Below are 12784 nucleotides of genomic sequence, written 5' to 3' on the forward strand. Positions count from 1 at the left end.
GTGGAGGTGGGGGCCACAGGCTGGATTCCGAGCCTGTGGGGTTTCCCCCTGGGGACCCCAGAGGAGACCGGAAAGCCTGGAGCTTTTCCGTAGTGACTGGGGAGAGGCAGGAACCTGTGGGATTCAGCCGACCTTTCAGCCTGGCCGAGCACAGGGTTGGGTAGCATAAATGCTAAGGCATCTTAATGCTGTGGACACACGAAGGAGGCCCATGGCCCAGATTCCACACACATCCTGGGGATGCAAAGAAAGACTCAGATGCAAGAGGACGGAGGGTTGACACGCCACACACAAGCTCGGGCTAGGTCAGTCATCCTTTAATGCCATGGAGGGAAGAAGGGGACCTGGCCTGGGAGGGGAAAGCTGAACCCCGAGAGGCACTTAGGCTTGGGTGGGATTCACCACCTTTCCCACGAAGAGGGGAGACTTGGTGTTTCTGTCGTAGAGGATGCAGAGGAAGGGTCTGTTGAACTCGACATCTGGGGGAAGGGACATGGGGATAGCTTCCAGAAACGTGGACCCGGCAGCTTCTGTCCCTTTCTCGTCAATGGTCAGCGCAGCCTTGTGGAGTGCCTGGAAGGGGGGAAAGCAACGAGGCCGCGTGTGAGTGGAGACAGGCCCCCACCCAGACCTGGGAGCCAGGCGGGGAGGAGTGCCTTGCCCAGGGTGGGGCACGTGCTGGCCTCTCTCCCGGCCTCCTGTCCTTCCCCATCACTGTCTACCCAGCCCTGCAGGGGACACACAAGGGATGCTCAAAAGGCCTCTGTCTGATCCATGAGGGTACCCCAGCCTTCCTGAGAAACAACCCATCACCTCGGGGGAGAGAGGATTTTCCTGCCCTCTGTCTCCTTGGCTCCCCTCTAATTTGTGGAACCAGATACGAAGCTCCTTGGGGAGCAGGACTTTGAGAGGTGCTTCCATGTACCTTGTTCCCACCCAAGTACTCCGTTCACAGTCACTGAACCGCAGCTGTTTTCTTGGGCACCTGTAATTCCCCTGAATAAACGGCATCTTTGGTTGAAATCACTCAGACTCAGTGATTCACCAGTAGTTCCCAGAGTCTCAGATGCAGGGGCCAAAGTGTCTTGGCAATCCCCGAGCCTAAGTCTCTCTCTGTAAGTAGGGGGTTATAGGGACCCAGAAAAGGGAAGTCCCCGCCAAGGATGAGACAGAGAGTAAGTGACACAACCTCGCGCCGAGCACGGGAGGCCACCTCCTCCCCTCCGTCAGCTGACCACACTGCTGTCGTGGTGGAGCGATGGCATTCCTCAGGGGCCTCAGTCTGCAGGCATGCCTGCGTCCCTCTGCCCCTTCCTCAGCCTCGCCCCAGAGTTGTGGCCCCGCGCGCATTCTGCCCTACAGATGTCAGGGACACACTCACCTTGGACACCATCAGAGGCTGTTCCTCGGTGATCCCTGAGAGGTCAGCCCCGTTGCTGAAGACCCTGTTGATGCCCAGTTCACCCAGGACAGTTTTCAGATCGTACGTTTCAGAAATGGACAGTTTGGGCAAATGTAAATTGGCAGAACTGTCATGAAAAAAAAAAGTCACAGAGTTGAAAGTGCTTCCTTTTCTGGTTGTTCTTTCCAGTTGGCGCCCTCTCCCCCTGCTCTCACACTTTGGTTTATTCCACTTTTAGTTCCTCTATGCCCAGGGTCAGAGGATATTAGAATCAGAGCGATCCTCTTGTCCTGCAGAGCCTCTCAGGGGCCACCTCCTCTGAGAAGGCCTCCCGGAGGATCCGGGGTGTCCTCTGGAAGGACGGTACTCATTACTTCCCTGTAGGGTTTGGTCGCGCCCCCTAGACTGGGACTCGTCCAGGGCCAGTATCCCAGGGGACTGTGGGGTGTGGTGGCAGGCCCTGAGTGACATCTTTTGAGAGCGTGAGGAGTACTTCTCTGTATTTTCATCTTTGTTTTATGTTATACATGATAAAATTGCTCATCTGGGCCTGGGCATATTTGCAAACACAGAGACATGTACTGATACGGAGTGCATGATGGGGACCTGGTCGAACCACACTCGTCTAATGACAGAGGAATCAGAACCAGCCTCAAACAGGTCCTGGAGTTTCCTGCTCTGGGCGTTGGCTTTTTCAGCCTCTCCAAGCATTTCTCCCCCTTCCCCCACCCTCATCCTGCCGTGGACTTTTTAGCCGGTAATTCACACTCTATCCTGTAATCTACATTCAACTGCCCCCTTTGCCAGGAAGCCCATCCTCTTCTTTCTGGGTTTGCCAACAACATGTGTTGACATTGCTCTCCCGTGCACCAGGAAGGGGCAGTGTCCAGGCTGGGGAGGAAGTCCTCAAGGACAGGACTTTCCCTCCTCACCCCTGGGCACCAGCCCTCTCCTGAAGTCTGCCTGGTACCGCGTGCATGCATTCTGGCCTCTGTTGGAAGCAGACACACGGCGGTCATGGCTGTGGTCGGTGGGTCTATCCCCCCACCCTCTGACCGGACCAGATGTGGCAGCTCCCGGGTCGGTCTGCTTGGGAGGTCACCTTGCATATTTCTTTTCCAGGAACTTGGCGAGGAGTTCGTTGTTGAGCTTGTCTTCCAGCTGCTGCAGTTTCCCGAGGTCGGGCAGGATGAAGCAGGCGGTGACGTTGCCCACGTAGTCCAGCAGCAGCACCCAGCTGGCGAGCTTGTCACAGTAGTGGAGGTCAAACATGCCCAGGCGGTTCATCATGGGCACCTTCACGGTGGTTTGCTCATTCACGTGGAAGTCCCTCTCCGTGGTGTGCTCGACCTCGAAGGGCTTCTCCCATTTTCCTGGAGAGAAGAGATAGCGGACGTCAGCCAAGGGTGGGAGGAGGTTTAGTATCAGTGGGAGAATAAAGGGGCCTTGAGCCTCCTGGTGAGGCACTTCTCTCTGAGCCTCAGATTTGCGTGTGTGCTCGTGTCCGACTCTTTGCGACCCCATGAACTGTAGCCCACCAGGCTCTTCTGTCGATGGGATTCCCCAGGCAAGAATACTAGAGGGCTTTGCCATTTCCTTCTTCAGGGCAGCTTCCTGAGCCAGGGATCAAACCCACATCTCCTGTGCTCCTGTGCTCCTGCATTGGAAGGTGGATTCTTTACCCCTGAGCCACCTGGGAAGCCCCAAACCTCAGTTTTACCATCTGTAAAATGGGTCTAAAGTGAAACAGCAGTCTACAGAAAAGACTTCTGGGGAGAATAATGCAAGGCTGGTATAGGATCCAGAATTTCAATTTCGTGGAGGCTCATGTGGTAGAGGAAGCATCTGAATCTTGGTCTTCCTGACTCCAAAGGTGTCACTACTTCCTCTGCGCTGCAGTTGTCAGAAGTGTGGTTCGGGGTTTGTTTTTCTGACTCTATTTTGGGAGGCACTGCATATCATACACCTCTCCCTGGTGGGAATTTGCAGTGCATGTTAGGTCATTTAGGGCTCTGAAAAGTCCTGCAGAGACTTTGTTTAATTCATAATTCCCTAACCCTATTTGATCATAGGAAGTTTTAGTGGTCATGTGTGGAAAACTGAATAACACATGCAGAGATGCATGGCTATATCCCATTCTGTGCTGCCAGGAAAGTTAAGAACTGAGTGTTTGAGACTATTTTGAGGGTGATTCTGTGCAGAAAAGCTCAGACTGGTTATGCAACCTTACCTTTAAAGGATATGTAATTCACCAGAGCAAAAACTGTGTCTTGGTCAAGATCCTTTACCAAATCCACAATTTTTCCATGGCTTCCCTTCTCTACATAATCATTGATCTTCTTCTTGGCCTCCTCAGCATCCCTGAAGTTGATGGAGAAGGCTTTGGAGTGATACAGATTCTTGACATCCTCCAAAAACGTATCAACTAGCTTTGCACTCTCATTGATGAACAGACCATTGCCGGTGGTCAGTTGCAGCTGGTGGTTTGGCTGGTTGAGGGTGTGGAGAAGATGCTGAAAGCCTTTGTGGATCTCAGCCTCTGCTAGCTCAGTGAGGTTGAAACCCAGGCCCTCCAGGATCTCAGTGTGAGTGTTGCCCTTGGCTCCCAGGGAAAGCATCGCAAAGGCTGAAGCGATGCTCACTGGGGAGAAGAAGATGTTGCTGGTGTTGGACTGATGGGCCAACTTGTGGTATATGCTGAAGGCAAAGTTGGCCAGGTTGGGGGCAATCTTGTGGCAGGCTGCTTCCTGGTGGGATGTATCATCTGTCTCTTGGACAGCGTGTCCTTGGAGAACCCCAGCCAGGGAGATGGGGGCCAGGCAGCACAGGGCTGCCAGCAGCAGAAGGCCCCGTGTGATGGAGAGTGCCATTATCCTGCAAGAGAGAGAAGGGTACCATGCCTGGGTCAGACCATACAGTGAGTCCCTTGGCCACTGACAGATGCCAGGTCAAAGCAACCAGTTTATCGAGGATCTATATGCCAAACACTCTTCTATGTCGGCATCATTGAAAGACTCAGAACAATGGAAGGGATTTGATGGCACTTATTGCACGCCAAATTCCATCCTAAACTCTTTACTGTCTTATCTTACCCTGTTCCGGTAACAGTCCTCTGACCTAGGTCATGTGACACCCCTGGGCTTACAGATGAGACCAGGCTCCTAGAGGTTAAGTCACTTGTCCAGGGTTCCAGGACAGACAAGTAGCAGAATCAGAATCACACTCCCAGGTCGTCTGGGTCTAGAGTCCACGTTCTCGATGGCTCTGTTAATATCCACAATGTGTAAGTGCTAATATCCCAAGGTGTAAGTGCTGCTGGCCTTATTTTGGGAAGAGGAAACTGAGGGACAGGAAGTGGATAATGACCCAGGAGGTTGGCTGAATCGGACTCAGGGATGATTGGATCTGGAACAGCCCTAGGAGGACTTCCACTAAAATCTGTTACCTAATGGATAGAGAGGTGACAGCCCAGAGTGGGAGGGATCTTGCTTCAATGACACACAGCAGGAACACAGAAGAGCCGTGAGGAAACTCAGCTGGGGCAGGGGGCTGTACCCCAACACTCACAATGAACCTCAGCCCCTGGTAGATGTTCCTGAGCTGGAGGGCTGCCCTCACAGTGAGTCTGTGGCCTCAGTCACAGGACTGTGCTGACGGTCAGCTTACACACCCTGCTTGCCTCCTTTGTCCCAGCTCTGTGCTCAGCATGCTGTGGGTGTTGAAGGTCCTGGCTCCTCCAGCCAAGTGGAATTTGTCTTTGTGTGTGTCGGGAGGTGGGGGCGGTGGTGGGGGTGGGTGGGTAAGAGTTGGAAAAGCATCTTTTCCTTTTCAGACAGACCTGGCTTCTAATCTAGGTCTCTGTCACCACCTGCTGTGTGACCTTGGATGAGTTGCTTAGTTTCTCTGGTCTTCACTTTGTCGCAGGTAGAAAGTCAGATTTGGGGGATCTTTGAAAGTAAGATCTTCACCAAGTCTAGCCTCCACACCTTACATTGAAAGCACCTGAGAGAGCAGATGGCCTTGAAGGAGAGGCTGGTAGATGGGCAAGCAGAAGCCCTCAGAGGATGACTGGGAGGAAGATGAGCTCCATGGCTGGTCGGGGGAGACAACAGGGAATGGCAAGGCCTGTGGCTGGCCCAGCAAGGTCAGACTCCATCTAGTGATCATCAAAGTCAATGTCTCCTGCAGCAACACAGGACCACCTCTGCTCCACAGAGCTCCCTCCACTCCACACAGACCCCTGCCTTGGGCCACCAGGCCGAGGTCTCCTAAGTACCACCTGCTCTCTTCCCAGATAAAGGAACTGAGGTCTAAGCAGAGGAGAGGGTGTGCCTGCAGCCACAGAGCTGGCTATTGATATTAGTCACATAACTAAAACCATCATTTTAATAAAATACAAAGACAAAGGAGCTCTTGAACTTGGCATATGAAAACCCGAGGTTAAAAAGTTGTGAACAAAGAATGCTGGGTTTTACTTACCTCCTTGGACTTAAAGTTTCTTTCCAATAAACAACAAGATGAAGCACAAAACTGGTTTCTTTCCATTACCTTTTTTTTTTTTCCCCTGGACTTCAGGCCTCTAAATAACCCAAATAGAGGAGACCACAGATTATGTAATACCTGTTTATATTTTTCGTAAACTAGCCAGTGGTTTTAGAGCTGAAGATGGTGCTGAGATTAATTCTGTATATTTCCATCACCCTTGGGTTTCTCGCTACCTCCCCACTGGATTTTGGTGTGGTCCTTCGTGGTTGATGGAAATTCCCCATCTTGGCGAGGCTCAGAGATGATGAGGGATTTGAACTCTGCACGATGGGGACACTATATACACCAATTGGCCTCAGAGTCAGAGGCTGAGGCTTCCCGTCCGCACAGGGCCACCTCTGTCCACTTGGTCTTGGGTAAGTATTTACTTGTTTTGGGGCCTCACTCTGCCCAGCTGTATAAACTGAGGTTAAGGGAGACCTAAATGAGGTCCCTGTGTACCAATGCTGGAATTTTAGTTAGAGGGGTATCTGGGTTTGGTGGAACAAGATGGACTGAAGCGTCCCATGGGGTTACAGGGTGAGGTGCCCTCCTGCCAAGAGGGATGTTGGCCTTAAGAAGGTAACAAGGCTGGAGTGGGGCTGAGGGGAAGAGGGGCTACAGCTGGGGTGAGCACCTCCCTGCCCCCACCCCATCCTTCTGCCTGGGGGTTACATCACCTCCTCTGGCTTCCTCCTCCTACAGTAAATGGCCTGAGGCCAGGAAGGGGTCAGAGCCCTGGCAAGGCTACGCAGTGAGTCAGGGGCAAAGCTGGCTGGAGCAGGGCTTGGTTTCCCCACCTCTCGAACTATAGATGGGACAGAGTGTCCCCAGGTCAATTCAGTGAGTGTCAGAATTAGATCCCCAACACTCTGAGGTCAATCTTGAGACTCTGTGGGCTCCCTTTTGCCTCCCAGTCTCTTCCTTAGAACTTCGAGTGCCCAAGACCTCTCTCTCCTCTCCCAACAAAGGCCGTCCCTTCCCTCAATCCCCCAATCCTAGGGCTGGGGAGCCAACCAGAGATGCCAGAGGAAATGGTGAAGCGCCCAGAGGTGCAGGGACCAAACTTCAAATCAGCAGAATGAAGACGTCACAGTGCCACTTCCGGAGTCTGGGGTAGGTCGGGGACAGTGAATGAGCTGTCCCTTTGCCTAATCTCATGCCCTTTCTTTCCCCCAGGATATAAAACGAGTGACCAAGAGTGACCCAGTGGGGTCCAGGGAAGTGACTATGACCTAAGGTCACAACCTACTGACACCTGGGTAAGCCCAGGGTGACTCAGCCCCGCCACTTACAGATAAGTGGCCTTGGGCAAGTGATTGCTCTTCTTCGAGCCTCACCTTCCTGTAAGTGGAGAAAAGAATCTCTTGCAAGGCAGGTGTGAGGAACGGATACGGTGATGAGTGAGTGGGCCTCTAGCAGGTGTGGAAGCCCTACCTGTGCACAGAGAGGGTTCAAGGTAGAGACTGGCAGATTTCTTCCGGGCCAGTTAGCCACACGGCTCAGGGCCAGAGAGGGGAACCCTGCTCCGCAGAGAATGGCCTCTGAGTTTAGAAAATGTTGAGTTCAATTCTCCAGGTCTTTATTCATTGACTATTAGCTGCCAAACCCTATTCTTAGCAAACGTCAGCATGAGCATCCTCCTCCTCTTTTCACTTCGTGAACAGCAGGCATCCATGCACCGTCTCATCTTCCCTCAGAGCTTACCCTGAGAGGTGGGAGTTAGTATTAGCCCCATTTTATAGATGGAGATAGCAAGGAGATCGAACCAGTCTATCCTAAAGGAAATCAGTCCTGAATATTCACTGGAAGGACTGCTGCTGAAGCTGAAGTTCCAATACTTTGGTCACCTGATGCGAAGAGCTGATTCACTGGGAAAGACCCTGATGCTGAAAGATTGAGGCTAGGAAGAGACAGGGGCGACAGAGGCGGAAATGGTTGGATGGCATCACCAACTCAATGGACATGAGTTTGAGGAAGGTCCAGGAGATGGTGAAGGACAGGAAAGCCTGGGGTGCTGCAGCCTACAGAATCACAAAGAACTGGACATGCCTGAGCGACTGAACAACAACATAGATGGAGAAATCGAGGGCTGTAGAAGTTAAATAAATGACTGAAAATCACAGAACTGAACTGGTGGCTTACAGAACTAATGTTTTGTGTGTGCAGCATGTGGGATCTTAGTTCCCTGACCTGGAATCAAACCTGTGCTTCCTGCGGTGGAAGTGGGGAGTCTTAATCACTGAACCACAAGGGAAGTCTCTACAGAACCAAATTTAATCCTGGGTGTTTTGATCCCTGAATTTGGCATTTAGCCCTTCTCTGTGTACAAAGCTGAAGGCAGAGGCCTCAGAACAGAAAACCTCAGGGGTGACCTGGCTGAACAAAGAGGGGCATCGTCATTTTGTGGCTAAGATTGGAGGCTATGAGGCCAGAATGCCCACGCTCAATTTGCTATCAGTTCTGTGACCTTGGACTAGTTACTCAACCTCTCTGAACCTCAGTTTCCCAGTGATGATATGGGTGTACTTCCCCTAAAAGACTATTATGCAAATGAAATGGGTGCAAAGTGCCGAGAAATGCCTGGCACACTGTCAGTTCTCAGAGGCATCAGTTGTTATCGACACTGTGGCTCTTTCAGGATCCTCTAAAAGAGTCTGGTTGCCTTGGTTTGGGTCTTATTTGTATTCCATCTCCAAACACCAGTGATGGAAAAATCATATTCTTCCTAAAGTCCAGAGATCAAAGGCAGTGGGAGTGGGGTAGGGACAGGAGGGCCAACGTTATCTATGCTTTGCCTAAAAGGGCGGAGAGGATGAGTGACTGTCCAAGGTCACCCAGCATCAGAGGTGACTCAAAGCCAACCCAGGCTTCCCATTCCTCAGCTGGTGCCTGAGACCCGAAGGGACGATTTTGCAGTGGGCATGAGGGCAGGGGATTCTGAAGGGGATTCAGCTTAAGCTTGAATCCTAGATGGTGCAACTGGGGGCAAGGGATGAACCTCCCTGTCCCAGAAGTCTTCATCTGTCAAATGGGAACGCCACGGTAACTACCTCAGAGGATTGCCACGAGGCTTAAATAGAGGCTGCCTGTGCAGAGTGGGGGCTCAGGAATACAGCTCAAAGCCCACCCCTAGGACAGTGGTCTCCCCCGCTCCCCATCTTCCGCGGCACACAAAGATGGCCAGGGGCCCGCTGTGCACAGGGGTGCCCACTTCGGTGACTCCAGGCTAAGACCTGGTACGGTTCTGTTCTGGGCACTTCTGCAGAGAATGGAGGCAGCTGAAACTCAGAGCTTCCCGTCCGACCTGGCTTCCCTACCAGGTTGCTCTGTGAGCCTAGGCTACTCACTGTCCCTCCCTGAACCTTATCGTTTTCATCTGTAGAAGCGAGAAAAGATACACACCCGAGCAAATGCAGAGGCGGCGAGACCTACAGAAGACACCGACGGGACAAGACCTACAGAAGACCACCGACGGGACGAGACCTACAGAAGACCACCGATGGGACAAGATCTACAGAAGACCACCGACGGGAAAGATGCAGGAGCTGTGCCAGCAGAAACATACTCCCTCCTAGGTCGCTGGATGCCAAAGCCAGCCCCCACCCCCTCACTTCCACTTCTGCTCTCAGAGGGCCCCTTTAGTCACCGGGAGGAATTGGGGAGGCCCTGGATAGGCTTGGGAAGCAGGAAAGGACCCCTGGGCTGCTGTTACTATGACAGCAGATGGCCCGGCCCCAGCCTGCTCCATCCTCCTTGCATCCCCAAGGCTTGCCTGGGGAGCGCAGGGTCCTGGAGGCCCCTGGCCAGTGGAAGGCATACTTACGATTCACTGTCCCAGGTCAGGGCTGGTGACTGAGGCCAAGGAGACAGAGCCCTGTCCTTGCCCCTATTTAACCACTGGACCCAGAAGGGCGAAGGGGGAGGCTGCTGGTAAACATTAACCAAGGTCACCCCAGTTATCAGAGGAACAAACAAGGACTAAGTCCATCGGCTGGACACTGGACTGCCTGCTCACGTTGTCCAGCGGTGCTCCTTCTGGGCGGCACGCAGCCCTGTGCTCCATATCCCCGAAAGAGTCTTTGTGCCCAGCTCATAAACCACAGCATCCTGCATTCAAGCTGGGGTGGCATTGATGCCGACATTCTAGGGGATGGCATGATTTTGCTGGCCTGCAATCCACTGGGGAGCTCTCAGTTGCTGCTTCATCAGTAGCAAGAGCTACCACTGATGGAGCCACCTTGAAATGCCCAATGCTCACTGTTGGGACTTCCCTGGTAGTCCAGTGGTTAAGAATTTGCCTGCCAGTGCAGGGGACATAGGTTCGATCCCTGGTCAGGGGAGATTCCATATGCTGTGGGGCAACTATCCCATACAGTGACTGCTGGAGCCTGTGCCCTAGAGACAGTGGCCCGTAACCAGAGAAGCCGCTGCGATGGGCAGGCCGTGCACCACAACTAGAGTAGCCCCTTTGCCACAGCAAGAGGAAGCAGCAGTGAAGAGCCAGCATAGCCAAAAAAAAAATTAAAAAACAAACAAACAAAAGGCCCACTGCTGAAGATGCAAGGGGTAGAGAATGTTATGAGCTCAGCTGGCAGATAGAGAAACTGGTCATCTACCTCAAGTCACCCAGCAGACACAAAACCGCTCTCACCTTCCCTGGAAAGAAAATGGGTCCTGACTGCAGTTGACACAGCTACCTAAGGCTGATATGGGTGGCATGGGCACAAGCCCAGGGTCAGAGAGTAAAACTATAGAGGGTTGTGTGGCCTCAGGCAAGCTGGTCCATCTCTCTGAAACATGGGGTAGTTTCATTTGCATCCTAAGGCCTTGGAAGTCCCACTTCCAGCTCATTGCCAGGGATGTGGAACTCACTTATGTAAAGCACTGGGCACATACTAGGCTCTTGATTTTGATCTGCACAGCCCTCTGCTCACACCTGCTCACCAAGCTTTCTCCAGGTGGGAGGAGGTGCAATTCCTGGCCAGCCTCAGGCCTGTTTCTGTTTCCGCTGGATCTGGCTTCCGGCCAGCTAACTCGACCCACAGGCTGCCTGAATTTTCCTGGGACCTGTGGCTCCATCCAGGAGCTACGGCCGGCTTTTGGGGGCACTGGTGGTGGCCAGGGTGGTAGTGTGGGATTGAGGCCAGTGGGGCCCTACTGGGGTGGTGCATGTAGTTTGATGCCAGTCGCCTTGGGCTTTTCAGTGGGTTAGAGTCCATTTAGAAGCCTGAGGCAGTTGGCATCATGCTGTGTGCACCGCCCTACACGCCCTTGGCACGCCATGTACACTCGGTATTTGTTGAGCCAGTGGACAAGTGTGTCTTTGTCCTCCGCTCATCCCCTGGCCCCAGCTATGGGACTGTGCCTGGCGAATAGCCTGTAGGTTCCTCTACTACACAGGTTTAGACCAGGGAACCCAGCATCCCCACTCACTGGCTGTGAGATCTCAGGTGAGTCATTTAATTGCTTCATGCCTGTTTCCCCATCTGTAAAATGGGGACGTGACAGTTTGTACCTCGCTGGGCTGCTGTGAGGATTAAATGCAGCAGTTTCAGAGCTCAGAGCCCAGCGTCGGGAGCACATGGTGAGCCCTGTGCCCATGGGTCTCCCTGCTGTGATTCTAGGTGGGTGGTCTGGGGATGAGGGGAGCATTCCAGGAGCTTCCCTCCAGGCTTCCCTTACTCAGTCCTCTCAGTGTCCCTGTGAGGAGAGTGTGTACCACCACCCCCCCAATACAGGAGCAGAAATGAGTTCAGGGAGGGAAGGACTCTCCGCTCCTATCTCTCCAGACTTTCCGATTCCACAAGCTAGCTTCAGAACACTGACTCTTTCTCCTGAGCTGGCTGAAGGAGTTTCTTACCCAGGGCTCTGCACCTACCTGTAGCTTGAAGACCTAGGGTGTGATGAAACAAGGCTTGCCCTCCGTACCTCCTGGACATTTGTTCCCCTCCCCGTGCCTCAGTTTCCCCATCTGTAAAATGGCCTCCCTCCATGCCTGGCTGCCCCTCTCAGCTCTCGCACTGAGTGGGTGTAGGCAATTGTCCAGGCTGTTGCCACGCTTAGTGCCTCTCAGCCTGGTGGTCTGGGGCAGGTAGGAAGGTGCCCCCCTATCCCCCTTACCTTCAATGCCAGGTTCTTGTGGCAGAAGGAACTCCTCCTCCCCTGGGGCTCCTGGAGGCAGTGTGTGCCCTAAGCGCGGCGCCCAGGCTCTGCCAGCGCAGGAGGAAGGAGCTTCTGGGTGGTTCAGGCAGCAGGTCTGGGAGGGGTGGGGACCCTGGGCAGGAAGCTGCCTTGCACAAAGCTGCCAGGAGCCAGGCAGATGCCAGAAAACCCTTTCCAGCCCAGGCGGTAGTCCTGTGTGTCACCTGTTGTCCCTGCTGTGTCTGGCTGTGTGACCCAGGATGAATCACCCAGTGCCTTTGAGCTTCTGTAAGCGGGCTGGTAGCACCTGGCAGAGCAGATTAAAGGGCATGACAGGTGTCTCCTTTTGGCCCAGAGCCGGGCATCAACGTTTTGGCAGGTTTTCAGGGCCACCTGTGGAGGGAGGCAGCCTAAGCCACCTCTGAAATGCACAAGGGGAGCCCCACAGAGACTGAGATGGGCTGTGTTTATTGGGGAGGGTGTGTTACAGACGCTGGCTGCAGGAAGAAGGGATGTAAGATCTTAGGGGGGACTGGGGCACTTGGAGGAGGAGTGAAGAAAGGACGTGAGGCAGGGCTGGGGAGAAAGTGAGGGGCTCTGGGTTGGGACCTGTTCCTTTTGAGTCCAGGGCTCCATGCTCAGCCCTTCCTCGTCTCCCCATCCTCCCTCTGCCCACTTCTGTAGTATTTCACACTGCAGAGAGCTCCTCTGGAC

The 12784-nt window shown here is 53.4% G+C and overlaps 1 protein-coding gene across 2 annotated transcripts; it reads right to left on the minus strand.

Annotated features, from left to right (window-relative positions):
- Positions 1–296: 296 nt before the first annotated feature.
- On the minus strand, positions 297–12392 carry SERPINA1 (serpin family A member 1). Of its 2 annotated transcripts, none has more exons than XM_069559357.1 (5): positions 12050–12392; positions 3633–4276; positions 2505–2775; positions 1382–1529; positions 297–573 (listed from the first exon to the last, which is right to left on the minus strand). In XM_069559357.1, exons 2-5 carry the CDS (start codon positions 4270–4272, stop codon positions 382–384), a joined length of 1251 nt encoding a protein of 416 aa, XP_069415458.1. In that variant the 5' UTR covers positions 4273–4276; positions 12050–12392; the 3' UTR covers positions 297–381. The 2 variants fall into 2 exon arrangements, with proteins under 2 accessions (XP_069415458.1, XP_069415460.1); XM_069559359.1 differs by lacking the exon at positions 12050–12392 and adding an exon at positions 9753–9996.
- Between the last annotated feature and the right edge of the window lie 392 nt (positions 12393–12784).

Source organism: Ovis canadensis, chromosome 18 (genome assembly GCF_042477335.2).
Source record: "Ovis canadensis isolate MfBH-ARS-UI-01 breed Bighorn chromosome 18, ARS-UI_OviCan_v2, whole genome shotgun sequence".
In the NCBI taxonomy this organism is placed as follows: Eukaryota; Metazoa; Chordata; class Mammalia; order Artiodactyla; family Bovidae; genus Ovis; species Ovis canadensis.